The sequence below is a fragment of the Monodelphis domestica genome, chromosome 3, assembly GCF_027887165.1.
Source record: "Monodelphis domestica isolate mMonDom1 chromosome 3, mMonDom1.pri, whole genome shotgun sequence".
In the NCBI taxonomy this organism is placed as follows: domain Eukaryota; kingdom Metazoa; phylum Chordata; class Mammalia; order Didelphimorphia; family Didelphidae; genus Monodelphis; species Monodelphis domestica.
Genome location: NC_077229.1, coordinates 68,353,711 through 68,379,710, shown reverse-complemented (window position 1 = coordinate 68,379,710; position 26,000 = coordinate 68,353,711). Strand labels below are relative to the sequence as shown.

Here is a 26,000-nt window from a genome sequence, read left to right as displayed (position 1 = left end):
CCTACACCAAGATAAATTCAAAATGGGTGAGTGACTTAAACATAAAGAAGGAAACCATAAGTAAATTGGGTAAACACAGAATAGTATACATGTCAGACCTTTGGGAGGGGAAAGGCTTTAAAACCAAGCAAGATATAGAAAGAATCACAAAATGTAAAATAAAGAATTTTGACTACATCAAACTAAAAAGCTTTTGTACAAACAAAACCAATATAACTAAAATCAGAAGGGAAACAACAAATTGGGAAAAAATCTTCATAGAAACCTCTGACAAAGGTTTAATTACTCATATTTATAATGAGCTAAATCAATTGTACAAAAAATCAAGCCATTCTCCAATTGATAAATGGGCAAGGGAAATGGATAGGCAGTTCTCAGATAAAGAAATCAAAACTATTAACAAGCACATGAAGAAGTGTTCTACATCTCTTATAATCAGAGAGATGCAAATCAAAACAACTCTGAGGTATCACCTCACACCTAGCAGATTGGCTAACATAACAGCAAAGGAAAGTAATGAATGCTGGAGGGGATGTGGCAAAGTAGGGACATTAATTCATTGCTGGTGGAGTTGTGAACTGATCCAACCATTCTGGAGGGCAATTTGGAACTATGCCCAAAGGGCGACAAAAGAATATCTACCCTTTGACCCAGCCATAGCACTGCTGGGTCTGTACCCCAAAGAGATAATGGACACAAAGACTTGTACAAAAATATTCATAGCTGCGCTCTTTGTGGTGGCCCAAAACTGGAAAACGAGGGGATGCGCATCAATTGGGGAATGGCTGAACAAATTGTGGTATATGTTGGTGATGGAATACTATTGTGCTCAAAGGAATAATAAAGTGGAGAAGTTCCATGGAGACTGGAACAACCTCCAGGAAGTGATGCAGAGCGAGAGGAGCAGAACCAGGAGAACATTGTACACAGAGACTAATACACTGTGGTATAATCGAACGTAATGGACTTCTCCATTAGTGGCGGTGTAATGTCCCTGAACAACTTGCAGGGATCCAGGAGAAAAAAAACACCATTCATAAGCAAAGGATAAACTATGGGAGTGGAAACACCGAGAAAAAGCAACTGCCTGAATACAGAGGTTGAGGGGACATGACAGAGGATAGACTTTAAATGAACACTCTAATGCAAATACTATCAACAAAGCAATGGGTTCAAATCAAGAAAACATCTAATGCCCAGTGGACTTACGCGTCGGCTATGGGGGGTGGGGGGGAGGAAAAGAAAATGATCTATGTCTTTAACGAATAATGCTTGGAAATGATCAAATAAAATATATTAAAAAAAAAAAAAAGAATCCAGCAAATGAGACTAAAACAGGATAATTAGAGAAGTCCTAGGACAACCAGGAGAGTTTTGTTATCAAAATTAGATAATTAGGTATCAAGGAGTGCAGAGAGCTTAAGAAGAATGAAGATTAAGAAGAAGGTCATTAAGAGATTTTTGCAATTTCATTTGAATGATGAAGTTGAAAACCAGACTGTAGTTAAAAAAAGAGAGTAAGATGAAGGGAAGTAGAAGCACCTTTTATAGGTAGCATTTTCAAAAATTTCAGTCACAAACGGGAAGAGAGATGGGAAATTATAGCTATCAGGTACAGGTGGATAAAATGAAGGCTGTTTTTCATTTGGGGTTGAAGGAAAGCTGCCAGTAGATGAGGAGAGTTTGAAAACAAAATGAAACAATGGGAATACTAGAGAGATTCTCTGCTGGGTGAAGGATGAAGGAAAGAGAGCACATATTTTGGCATTTCCTTCAGAATATATAGGGATAACATATTTTTCTTTCTACGCCCACTCCTGTGGCTGAGATATATGTTGTGATTTATTCTTCTAGGAAGTGAGGCTGGTGTAGGAGCTGTCACCCATATCCCCGACCATGGAGAACCAGGAAAAATCATGACATCACTGACTAGTGGCCTCCTGATCCGGGAATCCACTGTATATGCTATAGGTAAGAAAATGTATTTTCTTTCCATTATACTGGTATTTATCCTTGCTTTGAGTACTTGTTTTCAATTTTGAGATATGGAGTCATCTTCATAGTCTGAGAACAGGACAATCACTGATGGGGGAAGTTTGTCATTAGGTTGTAAGATTTGACAATTTCCTCTGGCCTATTACTTTCTGCCCTAACATAGGCTGTGATAGCAGCCTTTGGATGAAGATCTCATGGGGGATTTTGCCTTTTGTTTGTTTGGGTGTATACATATAATAGCCTATTCATTTTCTTTTATTATTTCTCAACGGGGGAATAGCTCTTCTAAAAATAATTTTGTTAATTTATAAAACATATAAATTCATAATATGTATCACATATTATATATGATACATAAATTTTATACCTGTCCCCTCCAATGTAATAAACAAATAAAAAAATAAGTGACAAATAGTACCTAAAACCATCAGCAAAGGTCATCTGTAATGGGGATAACTTAGAAGCTTTCCCAATAAAATTAGGGGTGAAGCAAGGATGTTCTCTATCATCACTATTGTTTAATATCATTTTAGGAATTATAGGTTTGGGAATGAGGGGAGAAAAAGAAATTGAAGGAATTAAACTAGGCAAAGGTTTAAAATAAAACAACTTTTACCTCCCTCCCCCATTGAGAAGGTAAGAGATATGATATTCATTATCCATGTGAAGTCATGCAAAACATTTCAACATTAACTATGTTGTGGGGAAAAACCCAACTAAAATAAAGAAATTAAAATATCTACTTTAGTCTGCACTCAGAATTCATCAGTTCTCTGTCTGGAGGGGGGGATAGCATTAGTGGAGAGCTTAAAAGCTAAAGAGACTGGGGCAGCTGGCTGGTTCAGTGGAAGAGATCCAGACCTGGAGAATCGATAATCTTAGAGTGAAATCTGACCTCAGATATTTGCAAGCTGTGTGAGACTGGGAAAATCATTTAATCCCAATTGCCTGAATCGGCTCGAATAAGGAGAAGGCAAGGGAGTTGATATAAAAATCTAAAGAGAGGATTTTAAAATGTAAACAGGTAAAGTCTGTGTTCTTTTCCTTTCCTAGGACTAATTTCTAAGTCCATGAGGACTCATTGTTTAAACAAACGCTCCTGGTAGACTGTAAGCTTCTCCAGGGCAGGGGATGTTTTATTTTTGACTCCAAGTTTTCAATACTAAGAACCATGCCTGGCTTAGCATAGGTGCTTAATAAGTGTTTGTTGATTGACTTTATACAAATACGATAAAATTTGTACTTTGATAAAAAATAAATAAAATAAAAATTTTTTATAAATATATATATTTATATATGTTATATATATAAAATAAAATAAAATAAGTAAAAAGATAAAAAAGTACTTTGCAAATCTGAAAGTGTTACATTGTATTATCATCATTATATTCATGCTTACCTTTCATCTTATGCCTTGATGTGGTGTCTATCCTGGGCCCCCTTTATTGGTTACTGAGTTTTGAGATCTGAGAAGCAATGGTGGTACAGGGGGAGTGGGGAGTAAGAGGAGTTAGGAGTAGAGAAGAAAGGATAAATTAAGCATCAACTAAGTACCAAGTTCTGGAGGGAGGTGCTATTATTATCCTCATTTTATAATTGAGAAAATGAGGCAGAATTGAAGTGACTTGAGAACTCAATGGAAGTACAGACTAGCTTAGGTACCTTTGTTTCCAAAATGTTTTCTGAAGTCACTGTTTGAGCACCAGGGACAGCTGGCCAGGATTCTGAAAATCAGAACACAGCTACCCTGGAGGCCAGCATTGCTTCAGTAGTGAAGATCAGTGCTGTGGTGACCAGGATCTTCTGCTGTCAAACATCACTGCTTCTATAGCATGGATATGGAGACTGAATCAAGTTCACCTTCCTGGACTGCCAGGCACTCATCAAAGGGGGAAACAAGCCACCCTATTGGTGAAAGAGTCCTTGGTGAAAGGAACTCGATGTGGCCAAGCCTCATTCTGCCTTTACCTATTGTGCAGCCTCCACAAGCACAGGATCAACTGGGGCTAACTCCTCATTGGAGAACTCCAGGTTAGCCAGCCTGACTGTAGAGTCTGAGAGGAGTTCAGGAGAAACATCAACTATCGCTATCATCCTGACTCCAGCTAGCACAAAGGAAAGCTGGACATCAGCTTCTCTGAGCCAGCTCCCACAGTACAGAAGGCAGCAGCGCTAGGGCAGAGACAACTTCTCTTTTTGCTCATGTGCCTGTTAGCTCTATCCTGTTCCTAAGGAAGAATGTTTGAAGCAGGCTTCCTCTTTAGCCCTGGAGGATGGGGGTCAGATGTGTCCAGGGAGGAGAGCTTAACATCTCAGGGGAAATCACTTTCCCTTCCATTTCCCTCTTAGAGCTTCTTCTTCTTCTTCTTCTTCTTTTTTTTTTTGGTACACTTAAGACCTTGTTGTGTCAGTTGGGTGAGTAAATGCATTTCAGGATCCCTCATCTCTCTATAGTTGCACACTCTGCTGGTCCTTGAGCTACAAGGACCCTTCTGTGGTGATTAGTATTGAGTCTAACATATATGGAGCCTGTAGAATAATAGCTACACAGGGAAAATTTCCTTAGGCAATGTCAGTGTCAGTGAGTTGATAACCATTCATTGTTTCTGCTCTGTTTCCCCACACTCTGCAAAGCATAGGGGATAGGAAGAAAGGCACCCTTAGTCTTAAGAAGCTTACAGTCTAATTGGAGAGACAATGTGCCAACAACAACAATGTGCACACAATCTAAAAACAAGATCAATTGGAAATAATCAAGAGAAGTAGGGCACTAGAATTTAGAAGGATCACCTAAGAAGCAGAGGAGCTCTTAGCAGGGACTTGAAGAAACTCAGGGAAATGAGGAAAGTATTCCAGATTTTTCTTCCAAAGATCAAATATTACAACATGACATTTGGATATATATATATATATATATATATATATATATATATATATTCATAAAAATTGCAGCAGTTGTGTTTACAGAGCAGAGCATTACTTGAGAGTGGCCCCTCTGTATAGTGAGCTAATGTATTGAAAAGACATTCTCTATCCTCCCCCAAACCCCACTCCCAAGTAACTGGGTGCAACCTAGTGGCCATATTTTCAATTTGGTATGGCCAAAGTTGAATTGAGATAGCAAAGTCAGTGCAAGGAAAGGTGAATGTTATAGGAGGAGGAGGAATAAAATCTAAGGAGAATAGTAAAAAAGGGGAAGGTTAAGAAGCACATTGATTGCTAAATGGGGTTTTTATTTTATCTTTAAAGCAATAGGGAGTTTTTGAAGTTTACTGAGTAGGACGATGACATGGTCAGACCTAGGTTTTAGGAAAAGCACTTTCGCAGTTGAATGGAAGATGGACTGGAGTTGGATGACACTTAGGATAGGGAGACCAAAGAGAAAACTACTACAATAGTTAAGGCATGAGGTAAGGGAGGCCTATACCAGTGTACTTACAGGGTTATATGAGAGACAGAGAATATGGGAGAGATGTGATGAAAGCATAACCTCTAGATCTTGTCAACACATTGGATATGGTGGGTGAGAGGTTGAACAGTCATGAATGACCTGGTTGCCTAGCCTTTGCCTTTCTGACTTAGAGTTTCTACTAAAGAAGAAAGTAAGACTTTTTAAAAATAATGATTACTTGGCTTGTGAGCTTGGATGGCTTGGGAGGACCGTGATACCCTAGACAGCCAAAGGGAACTTAGAAAGAGTTGAAGGTTTTGAGGGGAAGGCAATGAGTTAAGATTTGGACATGTTGAGGCTCAGATGTCTACAAGAAACCCAGTTCAAAATTTCCAAAAGGCAGTTTGTTCAATAGGAGTCATAAGACTGGAGGTCATGACAGAGATTAAGGGATGGATGACCAGATTTGAGAATCATCAATATATAGATGATGGTTAAATCTTCTGAGTTTAGTAGAATATTGAGTGAAATCTCATAGAAGAAGAGAGGGGCCCAGCTCAAAGTCTTGTAGGTCACCTACATTAAGCATTTATGACCTAGATAAGAATCCAGCAAATGAGACCAAAGAGAGTAGTCATACAAGTTAAAGGAGAACCACGAGAGTTGTGTTATGAAAATGAAAGAGAATGGGTTGATGATATCAAAGACTGCAGAAAGCTTCAGAAGAATGAGGATGAAGAAAGGGCCATTAAGAGATTTTTGCAATTAAGAGATTGTTAACAACATTGGAGAGAGCAATTTCACTTGAGCGATGAGGTTGAAAACCAGACTGTAGTTAAAACGAGAGTAGAAAGAAGGAAAGTGGAAGCACCTTTTATAGAGAGCTTCCTCAAGGATTTCAGTCACTAAAGGGAAGAGAGACAGGAGATGATAGCTCTCAGGGACAGGTGGATAAAAGGAAGGTTTTTTCCAGATGGGGAAGTAGGAAATCTGTCATTAGATTAGAAGAGTTTTTAAAAAAAATGAGAGAATGGGAATACTAGAGAGATTCTCTGTTCGATGAACGACGAAGAAAAGAGAGCAGATATTTTGGAGTTTCCTTCAAAATATAAGGGATATAATATATAAAATATAAAATATATATAAATATAATATATATATAAAATATAATCTTGTCCTTTCTACCCCCAGTCCTGTGTCTGAGATTTATGTTCTCATTTATTCTTCTAGCGAGTGAGATTGGTGTAGGGCCCTTCACCCATATCCGAGACCACGGATCAGCAAGAGACATGACATCAGTGACCAGTGAATCTACTGCAGGTGCCATGGGTAAGAAAATATTTCTTTTCTTTCTATTATACTGGTATTCATCCTTGCTCTGGGCCCTTGTTTTCCAGCTTTCAAATATGATATGGACTCATCTTCATAGTCCGAGAACAGGAAAGTTTGTGATTAGGTGGTAAGACCCGGCAACTTCCTCTGTCCCATTATTGTCTGCCCAGATGTCAGCCTTTGGATGAAGAGCTCATGGAGGATTTTGTCCATTTCTTGTGTTAGTTTGTGTGTATACATATAATTTACTATGATAAAAGTCAGCTACTGGAGGACAGGCTTTTCTATGCCCAGCACCTAAAACCCTGAATGGAGTAGCTGATTCTTAACAAATGATTACTGCTTCATTTTCCATTTAACCTGAGCAGGTATCCATCAGGCAGTTTGTCGGAGCCTGGATCCCTATCTCATCTGAGGGCAAGATGACAGGACAGATCCATCTACATATCAGTCTCTTCTTATTTAATACTTTCTCATGGTGGCCATGCACCCTGGAGCAAAAGTAGATCCTAATTTCTGTCAGTCTTTTTGTTTTGCAAGTGCTTGAACTCAGGTCTTCCTGACTCCAGGCTAAGCACTATCTCCACTATGCCACCTAATTACTTTTATGGTCCGAGCCACAGAGTTTCCGGTGTCAAGAGTCAGGAATGGAGACAGATCCAAAGGCTCTGCTCTTTAGCAGTGAACTTGGGGAAGGTGGATGATGCAGATATGGGCAGAACACTTTATTTCTATCAGCCTTGACTTGCCAAGAGGAAAAGAATGGTTCTAGTACCTTCCCTTTGAGGCATGATTTCATGACCACCTCCCTAATCTTAGCTTAATAATTCACTTGGACCTTTGGTGATTGATTGCACTTGGCCCACCCATTAAATGCTGAATCCAGTCATTTACCTCTAACTTTTGTCCTTTCTGAGACATTGTTCTTCAACCAGGGATGCTTCTTGGTCACGAGTTTATGGATTGATTCCTACACATTAGCTCTGTGATTCCTGTGAACTGGTCCTACTCTAGTATGGCCTCTGAGTGTTTCCACGAGCTTCTGTAGCCAGGAGATCCTAGAATTGGTCAGAGGTCAGAACTGAAAAACTGGACCTCTCTGATGTTATTGTCTCCACATGGCTCCTGGCAGCCCATCAGCCTGGTGGACAAGGTCATGTTTGGAGTTCTAGATATGATGGAGATGAAGATGAGGAGACAAGTGTCTCTAGATCAGCAGTTCTCAACTTCTCAATATGTAGCAATGAGAATACATAATGCATATCAGGTATTTGCATTCTGAATCATAACTGTAGCAAAATTATAGTTTTGAAGTAGCCACCAAAATAATTTTTGGATGACTGCAACATGAGGAATTGTATTACGGAGTCATGGCATTAGAAAGGTTGAGAACCACTGCTTTAGATAATCTTAGGTGAGGATTGGAGGGAGACCATCAAGCCATTTCCTGGATAAGAAACTTCAAGGAAGGGGAAGTGTGTCCCATGTACCATAAAATCCCTAAAGCATCCTTTTATTAAATTGTGACTGATATTCCCCTCTTAATTTATATTGCTCTTGTTTAATAATCCTTGTTCAGACACCTATTTCCACTAGAAAATCACCTATGTTATTAGAGAAGCTGTATGTCATTCAGCATTGCTGATGAGAAATCAAGCCATATCTGATTGGCATGTTGCTTAATAGTCTATGATGCTTTTCATCTTTTAAAAATTAACTTTAAAATAATTTAATTTAAAGATATGATATTTTCCTAATTAAACCTAGTAACCATTTTCAATATATGTTTTCTGAAATTATTAGGTCCAAATTTTCTCCCCCCCTTCCCTTCTGTCCCCCTCTTGGAGAGATGGTATGTAATTTGAAATGGATTATACATGTATTATCATGTAAAACATAATTCCATATTGGTCATTTTTATAAGAGAACACTCATATAAAACCAGAGCCACATAAACTGTACATAAAATAATGTGAAAGGGAATATGCTTTGATCTGCAACTGACTCCCACATTTCTTTCTCTAGAGGTGTAAAACATTCTTGGTCAAAAGTCCTTCAGAGCTGTCCCAGATTGCTCTCTTTCTGAGAGTAGCTACAACTTTCACAGTTGATCAAATGCAGATCAAAGCATCTCCCCTTTAAATTCCATTCAAAATTATTCATGTTATATCTTATAATAGTTTCTGTTTCTTGTTTCTTCTTGTTGTAAGGTGCTGTCCAGCAGCCCTTACAAGAAAGGAAAGATAGAAGATTGACCCTTGGGGGAAGGGCTGAAGCCCAGGGGATGGATCAGAATGGAGGCAGACACCAATGCAATATTACCAATGAGCAAGCTGCACAGATCAAGCTCCAGCTACCTAACTTCAAAGGACATGAGGCAGTTAGATAACCTTAAATCAACAACACGGGAGTTAGGAATGAGTATTGAGATCAGCTGAGAGAAAAGCCACTGATCCCTTAGAGCCCATGCTCTAAGTAGGGACCACTCTGGCTAGAGGATAGGAGATTAAGAAGGAAAGGTGTTTCACAGAGATAGAGGAAATTCCATGAGAAAGCTGTTCTTAGCCAGAGGCTAAGCTCCAGGAAGGAGAGGGAGAGGTGAAGAAGATAATAAGGGCTTTTTCTCTGTCAGATGCTTGTATTTATTACCATTGTGATGCAAAGGGACTTAATACATATTAATGAAGACACAGTGGATTGCCATTGGTTCAGTTGTAAATTACCACAAGGCAGAGGCATGGATTGTCTCAGTCAGGTGAGCACAAAGAATCCTGAGTTTGTGCCTAAACCTTAGGAATGCTGGGATCAAAGGTCAATGCCTTTCTTGCCATGGGCAGGTCTGAGCATGCTCTTTCCTAAGACAATCCTTACAGATTAATTATTTCCCTTGTGTATACACAGGTGTGGATTGTTACACTTGTCATGGTTATTGTTTGCCTAGTAATTATTGATCTGAAGAGAGCTGTTAAAGAGAGATGAGTGAGGAAAGGTAGTAGTCAAGGTGGAATGGCTCTTGTTGTACTCTCTCACTCTCTTCTCCTGGTCTATGATAGCTGAGGAATATCTCTTGGAAATGGTGACCCTGGGTGATGTGCTGGTTGTAAATCTTGAAATCTCTCAGACTTGTGAATGTTAAAAATTTCCCCATCAGGGAATTCTTAATTGGAACAAATTCCCTACTGAGAAACATTCTCCATTTTGACGTGAGAACTCGCCAGGATCAGAAATGGGAGGACTTCTACTCCAACCGTACTTAAGGCTGCTTTAGGGGAGAAAACTCCTTGCTATGGGAGGACCCCTATTCTACCCATACTTAAGACTGCTTTAGGAGAGAAAACTCCTTGCTAAACAATGAAAGTACTTGGACCCATGCTTATAATAATGCAAGGAGTTCTTTGAGCCAGGCCTGTTTTTAGAATTGATACAATGGGATGCTAGGTACCTAAAAGGGTTGGGCAAGTTTTCTCTTGATGAGATTAGTTGACTCAGCTGTGTTTTCTCTGGTTCAGACTTACTGAGGAGATTAGTCGACACAGCAGCATTTTGTTCTGATTCAGACTTACTGAGGAGATTGGTCAACTTAGCAGGAATTTAGATGGGCAGTCCTTTGGAAAGCATCTACAGTGATTGGTAGATGTAGGGACTTAGGGGAGGTGACATGGGAGAAAAACCCCTATATAAGAAAAAGCAGAATCTCTTGAGGATATATCATTTTGGAGAAATCCTTTTGGAGGATCTCTGATGAGGATCGCTTGGGAAGAATCTCTTGAGAGAGGCTCTGGAGAAGGGAAGCTCTTGGAGGACCATCTCTAAGGAGATCTGGCTGGAGCTCCTCTTAGGGGACTCTGTCCCTCTGGAGGCTCTGGAGAGAGGCCCTTTGGAATTCTCTCTGGTGAAGTCAGCTGAGATGGAGCTGGCCTGGTGTCACTAGAATCCTTGCTTAGACAGACCTTGTGGTGAGTGTTAAAGGACTGACTGACTGATCTTTCTCTCTTAAGACTCAGGTCTAGGCCATGTTGGCTTAAGGCCCTTCATACTTATTTCCTTTTTCTCTCTTTCTTTGATTACTCATTGTATTATTAATTAAAATCTCTGTAAACCCAGTTGACTCGGGTATTTGAATAAATTGGGAATATATTCCCTGGTGACCACCTTATAGTTGATTTAAAACAGGACACTGTAGGAAAACATATTTTGAGCAGTCATAATGTTTTTCCTTGTCTCTCCACATTTTAAATGCCACAGTTTAAGGCTACAACTTATTTTAAATCTCACATGGTATAAGTAAGTTAGGGGAAGGTTTCCCATATTGAGTGATAAGAGGGTTACCCCAGAATTAATAAACACAGTCTTTTAGAATTGTAAGCCTCTCCTCAGTTCATGACTCAGTGGGTAGTCCTGATCAGAATTTTTTTTTTTTTGCAATGGCTGTTCACTAACCTCTGTGAATTAGCTTCCTCAAAGATCCTTGAATAAATCCCTTTCTTCCAATTTGACTGTGGCTTAAATTGGTTTAATAAATACAAGATATCTGGAAGTGGGCAGTTCAGGTGGAGATTAGTGGTGTCCCTATATCTAAAGCCTAAGTGTTCCTTCTTTCTGGATACCTTGGGCAAACCAGAAATTCACCTCCCCTTCCCAGTGTCTCCTTAAGATAAACTTCATCTTGGGATGAAGGCAAGATAAGGCAGGTGCTATTAGACTGTGGGGTACTGTTGAGTCAGAGGCCTCTATAGGTCCAATGGGATCTGTATCTCTCTTCCGCTGTCAGGCAGGTATAAATTTCTTCTTGAGAAGTCCCAAAGCTGATACTCCTGGCTATCTTTTAGCTGGCTGTTGGCTGATCACCAGCAAGGCAAGAAAACCTCTTCTCACCTCAAGATCAAGTCTCAAAACCCACCTTTTTTCACTGGCATTCTTCCCCATCCCTGTTCTACAGCCATGTTACTCTGCTTCCAACAGTCTTTACTCATCAATCATGTCCTCTTCAACATTCCATTTCTCATCCTCTTTGCACATTACTCTTACAGTCTTAAATTCTTCCCTTCTTCATAGATCTGGAAGATAAACTATTCTATGTTCCCCAAATTTAGTTATGGTATCACTCATTATATATAAATCACATACTCATTTTGATCTTATCTTGCTATAGGGTGTAAGATATTGGTCAATACCTAGTTCCTGCCATAAACTTTAATTTATAAAAATCATTTTTAGTTATAAGTAGAAAATTTTTTTCAATTTTTCATATTAATTTTATTTTAAAAATATTTCTCTGTTTACGTATTTCATTTTCTTTCCTTCCCCTCTTCCTTCCCCCATCCCAAATCTAATAAGCACTTCCACTGGGTTATATAGATGTTATCACTGATACCACTTCCATATTATTCATTTTTGGAATAGAATACTCTTTTAAAATACAAACCTCCAATTGTATATCTATATAAACAAATGATTGTCATTTGTTTTTCTTCTGGGTTTCTACTCCCACAGTTCTTTCTCTCGATGTAGAGGGGAATTGGGATTGTCTTGTAATAGCAAAGTCCATTATATTGGATTGTTTCACAATGTTTCATTTTCTGTGTATAATGTTCTTTTGGTTCTGTTCACTTCACTCTGCATCAGTTCCTGGAGTTCTTCTACAGTTCCTGGAGTTCTTCTTTGATATAAAATTCCTTTGGTTCATCATTCCTTACAGTCCAGTGTAGTATTCTATCACCATCATAAACCACAATTTGTTCAGCGATTCCCCAATTGAAGGTCACGTTACCCCCCCATTTTACAATTATTTGCCACCACAAAGAGCACAACTATGAATACTTTTGCACAAATATTTTTCATTATTATCTCTTTAGGGTACGATTCTAGTAGTGGTATTGCTGGATCACAGGGTATGCATTTTTTTAAAGCTCTTTGGGCATAGTTCCAAATTGCCTTCTAGAATGATTTGATCAATTCACAACTCTACCAGTAGGGCATTAATTTCCCAATTTTGCCACATCCCCTCCAACATTTATTATTTTCCTTTACTGTTATATTTGCCAATCTGTTAGGTATGATGTGGTACCTCATTTTTGATTTGCATTTCTCTAATTATGTGGGATTTTAAACACTATTCCATGTATTTATTGATAGTTTTGACTTTTTTTTATCTTAAATCTATCTGTGTCACTTGACCATTTGTCAATTGGGGAATGACTTGTTTTTTTTTTTCTTTTTTTACAATTGACTTAGCTCCTCATAACGTTAAGAAATTAGGCCTTTGTCAGAGAATTTTGTTGTAAAATTTCCCCCAAATTTATAGCTTCCCTTCCAATTTTGGTTGGATTGATTTTATTTGTACAAAATCTTTTAAATTTAAAGTAATCAAGGTTATTCATTCTATATTTTGCCATGTTCTCTATCTTTTGCTTGGTCTTAAATTCAATTTCCCACAGATCTAACAGATATACTATTCTGTGTTCACCTAATTTACTTATAATTTCCTTCTTTATGGAAATTATCCTGGTATAGGGTATGAGATATTCATCTCACACTAATCTGTCTCATACTGTTTTCCAATTTCCCCAGCACTTTTAACAAATAGTGTATTATTGTCTCAAAAGCTGGGATCATTGGGTTCATCAAAAACTATCTTCCTGAGGCCATTTACCCCAAGACTATGCCATTGATCCCCCTTCTATCACTTAAGCAGTATGTAATAATTAAAATAGTGGAAGACTTAAATTGTGGCAGATAAAAAAGTGTTTGGCTTAAATTGTGACCACAGAAATTATGGTTTCAAGAGTGTCTTGTTTTTAAATCAAATATAAGGTGGTCGCCAGGGAAAAATTCCCAATTATTAAATATACCCAAGTCAGCTGGGTTCTATAGAGATTTTAATTCATTCAAATGAGGAATTAAAGAAAGGGGGAGAGAGAGAAAAAGGAAATAATGGGAAAAGATAGGTCAGCCCAGGCCAGCCCAGGCCCAAGCCCTAAGAGAGAGATCAGTCAGTCTTTTATCCACTCACCACAAGATTTGTCCATCCAAAGATTCTAGTGTTCAGAGAGACACCAGTTCAGTTTTGGCCAGCTGCCATCTCCAGAGAGAGAATCTCTGAGACTCTGAGACTCACCCAAGACTAAGAGAATTTTCTCTTATGTCACCTCCCCTAAGTTCTCACATCTACCAATCACAGTAGACATTTTCCAAAGGATAGACAATTCTTAATTCACACCTAAGAAGGTTTGAACTTTTGATTAAGTTCACACCTGAAAAACCTCCGAGTAAGTTTCTCACCTCTTTGCTCCTTGTAAATTCACAAGTTGCCTGACCTTTATAGGTACTTAGCACCCTTTTGTATTAGATCTAAAACTAGGCACAGATTAAGAACTTTTGCTTTACTATAAGTATGGGTTTAAGTATTTTTCATTTTTCAGCAAGGAGTTTCTTCCCCTAAAGCAGGCTTAAGTAGGGGTGGAGTAGAGGTTTCACATTCCTGATCTAAGTTCCTTCATTATTTAAAATGAGGAATGGTCTTAACCAAACCTTATGAAGTAGGGTCTGAGAATTTTTAAGGTTCACAAGTACTATACTTGATGATCACCACTTTATAATACAGTTTAAGATCTGATACTGCTAGGACTCCATCCTTCACATTTTTTTCATTCATTCCCTTAATATTGTTGATCTTTTGTTTTTACAAATGAACTTCGTTATCATTTTTTCTAATATATATTTTTTGATAGATTGATAGCTATGGCACTGAATAAGTAAATTAGTTTTGATGGAATAGTCGTTTTATTATATTATCTTATCCTACCCTTGAACAATTAATATTTTTGCAATTGTTTAGATCTAGTTTTAATTGTATATAAAGTGTCTTTTAGTTGTTTTTGTTTAATTCTTGAGTTTGTCTTGGCATATAGATTCCCAAATATTTTACATTATCTAGAGTGATTTTTAATAGAATTTCTCTTTCTAATTCTTGCTGATGAATTTTTTTGGATATAAAAAGAAATGATGATGATTCATGTGCTTTATTTTGTTTCCTGAAACTTTGCTAAAATTATCATTTCCACCAGGTTTTTAATTGATTTTCTTGGGTTCTCTAAGTATACCATCATATCATTTGCAAAGAGTGATAGTTTAGTTTTATCACAGCCTACAACTTTTGATTTCTTTTTTTCTCCTCTAATTGATGCAGTTAGCACTTTCTAGTATGGTATTAAATAATGGTAGTAATGATGGGCATCCTTGCTTCACTCCTAAATTTATTGGGAAGGCTCATAACTTATCCCAATTTCAGATGATACCTGTTGGTGGTTAGAAACAAATACTGTTTATTATTTTGAGGAAAGCCCCTTCTCTTCCTTTATGTCCTACTGGCTTTTTAAGTAGTAATAGGTATTGTATTTTGTCAAAGACTTTTCTGAATGGATTGGGATACTGATGTGATTTTGTGTGCTGTGTTTTAACATAAGTGCTTTGAGTTCATGTGGACAAAAAATTCTGAGTAGGCATCCTAGCACCAGGTCTGTATCTTTGGTAATTAGCATTGCTGTCTCTTCCACACCCCAACTCATGGCTGAGCACCTGCAGCTATGGGATCTACTTGGCCAGAATAATAAACTACAGGTCAGTGATGTTGTCCCAAACACTGTGTCAAAACACCTGAAGCTACCCTTATGTTCATACACAGAGTAATTAGGTTTTGCATACTGGTACCCACTATAATACCCAGTGTTAAACCCATTTTAAAAATCAAAGTCTCCATAACCATTGAACCCATCAAATCTGTTGCCTTGCTTTCTCACATTATAATTTCTTGAATTGTCTAAAAACCTATCCCCTAAAATGACTGAGTTTCATTAAGTGACCAGGTTTATTACAAAATAGCAGTGAGGGGTTTGTCTACATTCTCTAGAATTTATAATATGCTATTCTAGGTGCTCTGTAATACTCTTAAGTGCAGCCACTGCTCAATCTTGCACTTCATTAGTTTTTAATTTAAGTATCAGATCTTTGATTTCTTTTGCTAAATTATCTAGGATATTATTCTTTATCTCAGCTTGTCTATCTTTGTTATCCTGAAAAATGTCAGAAGCTACACACCTAAGTTTATCCAGTCCCATCTCATCCCAATTTGGACAGTTGCTTATATGGTTTACATCTTTATCCAATTCATTTCTCAGCAGAATCTATCACCCTGTTCAGGAAAGTAGATGGGGTCTTTCATATGTCTTGTCTCAATCTTTCAAACTTTGACCACAACTCTGGTCTCTTTGAATTATCCTTCATCGTCTGGATAATGGCCTCTCTGGCAGTAATTAAATTTTTGTAACCCACAAAAGAATTATCTTCCCAATGGGAGTCCTGGGAAAACCAGTCAGCTAAACTAGGATTCCTATGTATATCCCCAATGATTTTCTGTTTTTCCCTTTTTGATAACAATTCATCCATTAACATGTCAAAGTCCAGATAGGTTGGATCTTTACTTTCTTCTTAAATTGTTTTACCATGGCCATTGGTTTTTCATCATAGCTTGGGTTAGGGTTATTGATGATATGATGATTTAAAAGACTCTAAATATGCTTGGGTAAATCTCTTGTGAACTCTTATATTGAAGATCCCAATCTCTGCGGTTATCATTGGCACCTCCCTGAGTGGAAACATAAGGGCAGGATTGTTTTCTAATGCTTGAGTTTCTTGTCCCACTTGGTTACCTCAATTTCTGTCTAATTCCATTGCCCCTGTGTCTTAGCCAACTAGTTATATTACATTTTAATTCTTTTCCTCTTGGTCTCCAGATAATTAACCCTCGGTTTAAGCCCACTGTTTTCTAATTTTGTCTCATTCATGACTTTTCAATAGTTACAGATGGATAAGAGAACTTTCAGCATCATAACCATGGATACTAGCATTAATATTCTGAAGGGTAGATAGGATATAACCTAAAGGACCATAAGAGTCAAAACTGTCATCAAAAATCCATATGCCAACATCCCTTGGATATATAGAGGGATGGTAGGCTTAAGAAGAGTCCAGGAATAAATCCAATGTTAAAACAATTCAGCCATGTGTTGCTTAATGAGGCTGCCCTGCAAACTGCTTCATTTAACACAGTTGCTGGCTGGCTGACTTTTGCCTTTTGGTGCCACCTAAGGTTCAGTTCACTGAAACTGCAGGTACCAGACAAACAGCTTCAATCTTTCTCCTTCTCCAAAACTGTTATCCAGCAAAGCGGATCTACAAGCTTCTTCTTAGATAGGACTCCTCTTTATGAGGAAAGTAGAAACCCTCTTCAAATGGGTTTCAGAGGTCTCTTCCAGTGAGGTGCGGTGGTGTGGTCTAGTTGTTTTCTGAGAGCTTCTGAGCGGCATTGGAAGGAAGGGTAAATTAGGAGTCCGTTCCTCAAAATGTGGCGGTTCTTGGCCACCCTGTGTTGCCTGGTCGTACTGACCAGTGCCAAGAGCAGATTATCCTTTCCTCCTCTATCAGATGAAATGGTCAACCACATCAACAAGCTCAACACTGCATGGCAGGCTGCGCACAACTTCCTTAATGCAGACATGAGCTACATAAAGAAACTCTGTGGTACCTTCATGGGTGGAGCCAAGCTACTACCTTAGAGAATGATAATGGCTGATAATATGAAGCTACCAGAAAACTTTGATGCCTGGGAACAATGGCCAAACTGCCCTACTATCAAGGAAATAAGAGACCAGGGTTCCTGTGGATCTTGCTGGGCATTTGGAGCTGTGGAAGCTATTTCTGACAGGATCTGTGTACACAGTAATGGAAATGCTAATGTAGAAGTGTCTGCTGAGGATCTCCTTAGCTGCTGTGGATCTGAATGTGGGGATGGCTGTAATGGCGGTTTTCCTGCTGGAGCTTGGAACTTCTGGACTAAGAAAGGCCTTGTATCTGGTGGTCTCTATGATTCCCATGTGGGCTGCTGACCTTATTCCATCCCTCCATGTGAGCACCATGTGAATGGCTCCCATTCTGCCTGTACTGGAGAAGAGGGCGACACCCCCACGTGCAGGAAGAAGTGTGAAGAGGGCTATTCTACTCAGTACAAGGATGACAAAAACTACAGATCAACCCCCTATAGGGTACCTTCAAGTGAGCAGGAGATCATGGCTGAGATCTACAAGAATGGCCCTGTGGAGGGAGCTTTTAGTGTGTATGAAGACTTCCTACACTACAAGTCTGGAGTATACCAGCACGTTGCTGGAGAGATGCTTGGAGGTCACGCCATTCAAATCCTGGCTGGGGTGTGGAAAATGGAATCCGTTACTGGCTGGCTGCCAATTCCTGGAATATTGACTGGGGTGATAATGGCTTCTTTAAATTCCTCCGTGGAAAGAATCACTGTGGGATAGAATCTGAAATTGTGGCTGGAATTCCCAGAACGGATCAATATTGAAAGAAGATGTAACCTGCTGCTATTTGTCTAACTATCAATAGCCCTTTGTGACTTTTAATCTTTCAAGAAAGAAAAAAATCTTGGGAATGGGAAGAAGGTGAATGTGGGCAAATGAATACTTTTAAAAGACATGTTTGGAGAGATGCTCTTTTATTTATCTTTTGTTTAAAAGGGAAGTTTAAGGAGAGGATTTAGATAAATCATTGGGCTTTGAAAATTTGGTTGAGCTAAATTCTTGTGGGGTCAGCCAGCTCCATTGATAATAACATAGATGAATATTTCTTGATCTGACTCCAACTAATAATGCATGCCATTTCAGTTTAAGTAACTCTGTGAATAGCACATAGCACTGCTGGTAAACAGGCTGTGTAATACACTTGAGACCCAGGATGCTTTCTTTTAAAAAGGCCATTTTTTCCAGGGGTGTCTCCCAATTCCTGTTATCTTGACTCCTAAAATTCCCCTCAACATTCATCTTTTAGGAACCTGAAGTCCAGGAACCAACAAAGATTGAAGGAGTGGGGGGAGGAGTGTTTTCTCCCACAGGAATAGGGATGGGTTTTTTGTTTTGTTTTTTTAATATTTTGACTTAGGAAGGAGGCAAAGAAATTCTCAGAAATTGACTTGGCTCCCACTTGTTAGGGGTAGAGGGAGGTAGAGTTGTGGGATGGGCCACAAAATGTTAGAATCCTATTTTGTCCCAGTTCTCACTGGTAAAAATCTTATACTATGCTTACTTCTCCTTAGTGCCACTCCACTTTTAGTGCCAGTTAGCCTGAAGCTATTAAAGCTTTGCAGTATTGCACATGCCCTTGGGTCTTTTCTGTGGTGATAAAAAAAAATAGATTTCTCTATTTTTGTTTAATGTACCTTGGTTGATCATACAAAAGAGTAGCCAGGATCCCTTTTACTCAATAGAAACCTGTGCCTGTGGTTTTAAAAGAAAAGCAGTAATCCCTCTTCTGATGTTCTTGGGGGACAGTCGAGAAGGAGCAGGATTATGGTTCTGTCCACAGGAAAAACAAGATTTTGTTGTTCTTGGGAAATCACTGCTTTACCCTATCATGCAATTTAATCTCAGTGTTGATTTTAGTGACTAAATGGAATCCAGGACCCTTGTGCCAATAAAAGATTTCTCGTAAAAAAGCCAAAAAAAAAAAGAAGTCTCTTCCCTTTCACCAGCCGAGAGTAAAGTCAGAGAGGCCTGTCTCCAACAGCAGTCAAAGAAAGCAAGCTCAGTAACTGAAACCCAGTGAGTGAGTGACCCAGTCAGAGACCCAGTGAGAGGACATCACCAACTGACAGAACTTTTCTTGTGTTCTTTCTTGTAAATTCTGGTCTCACAAACTGCTTGTCCCCTCAGAGATCTCTTTATCAAATATCTTATTTAATCAACATGTTCATCAATATTCTGTTTTCCTTAGTATATTTTTATTAATTAGTTCATCCCATTCACATTCAGCATCCTAATTACTGTATTTCCCACCATCTTATTATTCCCTTTAGATGCTGCTCTATTCCCTTTCACTCTGATCCTCTGCTTTATGTTATATAGTTTTCACATTCTCAATCCCTTCCCTTTCCTCTCAGTGTAATCATCTCTTTCACCCCCTAATTTTTTGTACATTTCCTATCATACATACATATCATTTCATATCACATTTACATATCATGATATCATCATAATCAGTTTGCTTCCTCATCCTCTTTTTGTTTTCTTTCTCTTTTTATTTAGTCAATTTAGAAATTATTCCTTGGTTACAAGAATCATATTCTTTCCCTCGATCTCCTTCCTCCCCACCCTTCCCTTAGCCGACGTGCAATTACACTGGTTATTACATGTGTCCTTGATCAAAACCTATTTCCATGTTGTTGATGTTTGCACTAGAATGTTCACTCAGAGTCTACATCCCCAGTCATATCCCCTTGACCCATGTATCAAGGAGTTGTTTTTCTTCTGTGTTTCTACTCCCACAGTTTTCCCTCTGAATGTGGATAGTGTTCTTTCTCATAGATCCCTCTAAGTTGTTCAGGATCACTGCCTTGCCACTAATGGAGAAGTCCATTACATTCACACAGTGGATCAGTCTCTGTGTACAATGTTCTCCTGGTTTTGCTCCTCTTACTCTGCTTCAATTCCTGGAAGTTGTTCCAGTTCACATGGAATCCCTCCAGTTTATTATTCCTTTTAGCACAATAGTATTCCATCACCAACATATACCACAATTTGTTCAGCCATTCCCCAATTGAAGGGCATCCCCTCATTTCCCAATTTTTTGCCACCAGAAAGAGCGCAGCTATGAATATTTTTGTACAAGTCTTTTTCCTCATTATCTCTTTGGGGTACAAACCCAGCAGTGCTATGGCTGGATCAAAGGGCAGACAGTCTTTTAGCACCCTTTGGGCATAGTTCCAGATTGCCCTCCAGAATGGTTGGATCAATTCACAACTCCACCAGCAGTGCATTAATATCCCAATTTTGTCTGCAGTTATTTTAAATGGAAGTGCTCTATCTCTACCTGTAGGATTTTGTCAATAAAATATAGAAATGCTGATAACTTAGGGTTTTTAATATCTTGCAACTTTGATAAAGCTTTTATTTTAACTAGTTTTTTAATGGAATCTTTAGGGCTCTCAAAGTATACCATCATATTGTCTGCATGGTATGATAGTTTTCTTTCCTTGTTGCCTATTCTTATTATCTTAATTTTAAAAAATCTTACTGATATAATATTTCTAACACAATATTGAATAATAGTGATGATAATGTACATTCTTGCTTCACCTTTTATATTTTTAGAAGTTTTCTAGCATAAGTTCTCCATAGCATAAGGTCTCTAGCATAAGAACATAAGTTCTCCAAAATTACAAGATCCAAATTGTCTCCCTCCCTCCCTAGCTACCCCATTCCTGAGATGGTAAAGCAATCTGATCTCCACATTAGTCACTCTTGTGAGAAGATACTATATAAAATTAAAACACAAATAAAATACAGTGATGAAGAGTACAATTGATCTGCATTCAGACTCCAGTGGATTCTCTCAAAGTGGCTAGTATTCTTTTTTTTTTTAAACCCTTACCTTCCATCTTGGAGTCAATACAGTGTATTGGAATCTTTAGGGCTCTCGAAGTATACCATCATGTTGTCTGCATGGTGTGATAGTTTTGTTTCCTCGTTGCCTATTCTTATTCATTTAATTTAAAAAATCACTGATATAATATTTCTAACACAATATTGAATAATAGTGATGATAATGGACATTCTTGCTTCAACTTTTATATTTTTAGGAAGGTCAATACTGTGTATTGGCTGCTCCAAGGCAGAAGAGTGGTAAGGGGGGTAGGCAATGGGGGTCAAGTGACTTGCCCAGGGTTACATAGCTGGCAAGTGTTTTGAGGCCAGATTTGAACCTAGGACCTCCCATCTCTAGGCTTGGCTCTCAATCCACTGAGTTCCCCAGCTGCCCCCAGGGAGGTGGATAGTATTCTTATAGAAAGTCGGTGCATCTTTCTTTCTCTCACTTTTTTTTATATCATTCCAACAAAAATAATCATACTTGTGGCTCGTCTATGTAGAATCCTTCTAAGTGTCCTAATAAAGATAAAATTCTTAGGAGTAACATGTATCATCTTTCCATATAGGAATATAAACAGTTTAACCATATTCAGTCCCTTATGATTTCTGTCATGCTTACCTTTTCATGCCTTGAAACGTCTCTATTTCATTAAATAGTCTTTTAAGCCTCCTTTTTCCCCCAAAAAGGTGGTACTCAATTTTTCTGTATAAGTCACTCTTGATTGTAATCCTAGCTCCTTTGCCTTCCAGAATGTCATTTCAAGCTCTCTTCTTTTATTATATGGCAGCTGCTAAATCTTGTGTGATCTTGGCTATGGCTCCAGAATATTGAATTAGTTTCTTTCTGGCTGCTTACTAAATTTTTCCTTGATCCCTGGGAATTCTGGAATTTGGTTTAATATCCTCAGGAATTTTCATTTCAGGATCTACTTTAAGACATGATGGGTAGATTTTTTCAATTTCTATTTTACCCTTTTGATTCTAAGATCTCAGGGTAGTTGTCTTTGAAAAAAAATTTGAAATATGATATTTAGGCTCTTTTTATGTCATGGCTTTCATTTCAGTTCATCCAAAAATTCCAAGATTATGTCTCCTCAGATCTTTTTTCAGGATCAGTTGTTTTTCCACTGACATATTCCAAATTTTATTTTTCCCCTTTCAATTTTGTTTTATTTTTTATTGATATGTCATAGAATCATCAGCTTCCATTTGCTCAATTCTAATTTTTAAGAAATTATTTTCTTCAGTGAGGTTTTGCATATCCTATTCCAGTTTGTCAATACTGTGTTTTAAGTAGTTTTTTCTTCAATAAATTCTGATGACTTTTTTTTTTACTATTTGGCAGATTCTGGTTTTTAATATATTCTTCTCTTCAATATTTTTTGTGCCTCTCTTACAAAATTGTTAATTTTCTTTTCTTACTTTACCTGTGTCACTCTTTTTTTTTTTGCCCAAAATTTTCTTCTACATTTATCTTTCTCTTTTTTGGGGGGGGGTTTGACTAGTTTACATTTTTCTTTGAGACTTTGCTTGTATCTATTTTCACATTGCTGAATTCTTCAGTTTATAGCTTGATCTTCCCTGTTATCGGAGTAGCTTTTTATGACCAAGTTCTTTTGTTGTTAATTCATTTTTGCAGCCTATTTTTCGACTTTAAATTTTATGGTAAAGTTGGGTTCTTCTCACCTGTAGGTGGGGGAGGCAGCATCCCAAACTTCAGGGTTTTTTGTGCTACTATTTTCAGAAGCAGTCTTGTGGTCCATAAGTTTTGGGAGCTACCCAGGTGGGGTGGTCTTTCATCAGTCATCGCTCACTTGGTATATGCTATGGTTTTTACCTAGGAATAGCTCTATTCTCCTGTAGCCACAAGCATTAGAATTCTTTTTGCCCTAGAATAGGGCCCCTGCTCCCCTTCAGCTTTAGCTCCTTCTTTAATCCTTCTCTCTTTTTTCTTGTCCCCACCTGTTTCCTGCTTGAGTTTAATTTACTTCTATACAAAGCTCTGGATGTGTGTGTGTGCTTGACACTTCTTTTTCTGGGTCAGACCAGAGGCTTTCCCCACTTTTTTATGCTTTTTGTATCTCTTCTTCTCCTGTATCCTAGCTATGAGAAACAGCAGGTTCTTCCCCATTAATTCTCTATGGCAATCCTTCATTCTGCTTTTTCTTTCCTCTTAAAACCAATCAAACACAACAGAATCCTCCCTGTGTACTGTCTGTCTTGATTGCTCAGTGGAATTCTTACAGGAGAGTTGTTCCATCTTTTTTATTTCTGTTATGATATAAATCCATCCTTGCCATCTATCTAGTATGAGAGACAGAGCAGTAGGGAGCTAGTAGGCTGAACCATTGCTCTGCTTTGGTCACTGCATCTCTTCCACCTGGGCTAGACCTTCCTCCCAAGAACCCTGAGAAGAGGAGCACTCCTCTGCAAGCTCCCCTGCTTCATGCTGATCTGTGTGGACATCCCTGAGGGTAAGCCTCTCCGAGGAGAAGGAACGGGACATCCTGACCACTATGGACACTGATGGACGACGTAATAACTGACCAATAGCTGGGTCTGGGTAGTCCAAAAGCCCTAGGTATAGCGGCAAAGCTGCCCAGACCACTGGCTCAGGCCCACTCAGTCCTCTTGAGGGAGCAATCCCAATGGAGGCAGAACCTGAACACTGTCTCTGCCAGCCTGTAGACTTTGCCTCCTCAGCAGCCACAGCTCCTTATAGCCCGGCCTCGCAGAGGATGAGTCCAGCTGACGCCAAGAGCTGAGCCAAGCGCAGGAAGAACAAGCCGGGCGGTGGGAGCAGCGGTAACAGCGGCGGTGGCTGCGGAGGCCGCAAGGCTGGCCGGGCCGTGGCCCAGGCAGAGGTGGAGGCGGCCTTGAAGGGTCCCCAACCCCTGGCATGGCTTCCCTCCAGAGCACTGCAGTAGGCCTGCTCTTGGCCCAGGCCACGATGCCCAACGGGCCCCTGGACAATCCCTCACCCTCTTTCTAACTTAGTTTCTTCCATATTCTCTACTACAAAGAATACTTTTTGACAATTACAGATATCCTCTTTCCATTTAGACATATAAACATTTTGACCTTAATGAGTCCATTCAATTTTCTCTTTTTTATTTACCATTTTGGGCTTCTCTTCTGCCTCATGTTTGGGCATAAATTTTTTTATTTTGGTCTGACTTATTCCTCAGGAATGCTTGGAAATCTGCTATATTATTGAATTTCCATTCTCCCCCTGAAAGAATATACTCAGTTTTGCTGTATAGGTGACTCTGGGTTATAAACACAGATCTTTTGCCTTCCTGAATATCCTATTCCATAACACTCTATCCTTCAGTGTAGAAGCTGCTAGATCCTGTGTAATCCCGATTTCAGTTTCATGATATTTGAATTTTTTTTATGGCTGCTTACAGTATTTTCTTTTTAGCTTGGTGGCTCTTGAATTTATTACATTCTTGGAAATTGTCATTTGAGCATTTCTTTCTAGAAGTGATCTGTGAATTTTTTCAATTTCAATTTTATTTTTGTGTCTGAGGATATCTCATGAGTTTTCTTTGGTAATTTCTGGTAGTGTGACACCCTACACCAAAATAAACTCAGAATGGATGAATGAACTGAATATAAAGAAGGAAACTATAAGCAAATTAGGCAAACACAGAATAGTATACTTGTCAGATCTTTGGGAAAGGAAAGATGTTAAAACCAAGCAAAAGCTAGAAAAAAATCACAAAATGTAAAATCAATCATTTTGATTACATCAAATTAAAAAGCTTTTCTACAAACAAAACTAATGCATCCAAAATTAGAAGTGTAAAGATTAAAATTTGGGGAAGCTGAGGCAGGTAGAAATTAGTTTCTCTCTGCAAGGACTATTATATTTTTAGAGTTTTATTGAAGATTAAGGATTAAAGAAAATACAGGATAAGAAAGCACGTGTCTAGGCCCGGCCTAGACACCCTCATCTACATTATGAAAAGAGCTGTGTCTGCTTGCAAGCAGAAACAGGAAAGGGCCACAAAAGCCTTTCCAATCAGGTTAAATACTCCTTCTCCATCTCTGCCCAGGTGAGAATTCAGTGACATTACAAAGCATCGTGGGGAAGTGGACCAAGGACCAATTCTTTGGATTGAAGTTCTGTATTCAAGTCCATTTTTACATTTCACCATTTGATTCTAATTGGGAAAGGTTTCCCCAAAAAGGATCATGAAAACATAATCAACTTAAAGATTACAATAATTTGAGAATGAGGAGAGGAACAAAACCAATAACTGCTGGACACATTGACAAAGAGCCAGTTAGGGGGCAGTCCCCTTTCTGGCATGAAAGTATACATACAAATAAATGTTCAATCAACTACACCCAAATTTCATTTTTGTGCAGCTTGTGATCTGGAGGCTTCTTCTTTTTTTTTAATATATTTTATTTGATCATTTCCAAGCATTATTTGTTAAAGACATAGATCATTTTCTTTTCCTCTCCCCCACCCCCCATAGCCGACGCGAAAGTCCACTGGGCATTAGATGTTTTCTTGATTTGAACCCATTGCTTTGTTGATAGTATTTGCATTAGAGTGTTCATTTAGAGTCTCTCCTCTGTCATGTCCCCTCAACCTCTGTATTCAGGCAGTTGCTTTTCCTCGGTGTTTCCACTCCCATAGTTTATCCCTTGCTTATGAATGGTGTTTTTTCTCCTGGATCCCTGCAAGTTGTTCAGGGACATTACACCACCATTTATGGAGAAATCCATTACGTTCGATTATACCACAGTGTATTAGTCTCTGTGTACAATGTTCTCCT

General features: G+C 38.6%; 1 protein-coding gene and 1 pseudogene across 2 annotated transcripts in view; both read left to right on the top strand.

The window, feature by feature from the left end:
* Positions 1 to 7,077, top strand: part of LOC103099645 (mucin-16-like) — a 31,122-nt gene extending 24,045 nt beyond the window's left edge. For both annotated transcript variants that reach the window (XM_056820636.1, XM_056820635.1), the window contains 2 exons: positions 1,855 to 1,971; positions 6,617 to 7,077. In XM_056820636.1, coding sequence (XP_056676614.1) covers positions 1,855 to 1,971; positions 6,617 to 6,849 — 350 coding nt within the window. In that variant the 3' untranslated portion in view covers positions 6,850 to 7,077. The remainder of the gene's footprint in view (positions 1 to 1,854; positions 1,972 to 6,616) is intronic.
* Positions 7,078 to 16,777: 9,700 nt separating this feature from the next.
* LOC130457905 (cathepsin B-like) lies at positions 16,778 to 18,281 on the top strand (annotated as a pseudogene).
* Positions 18,282 to 26,000: the final 7,719 nt, after the last annotated feature.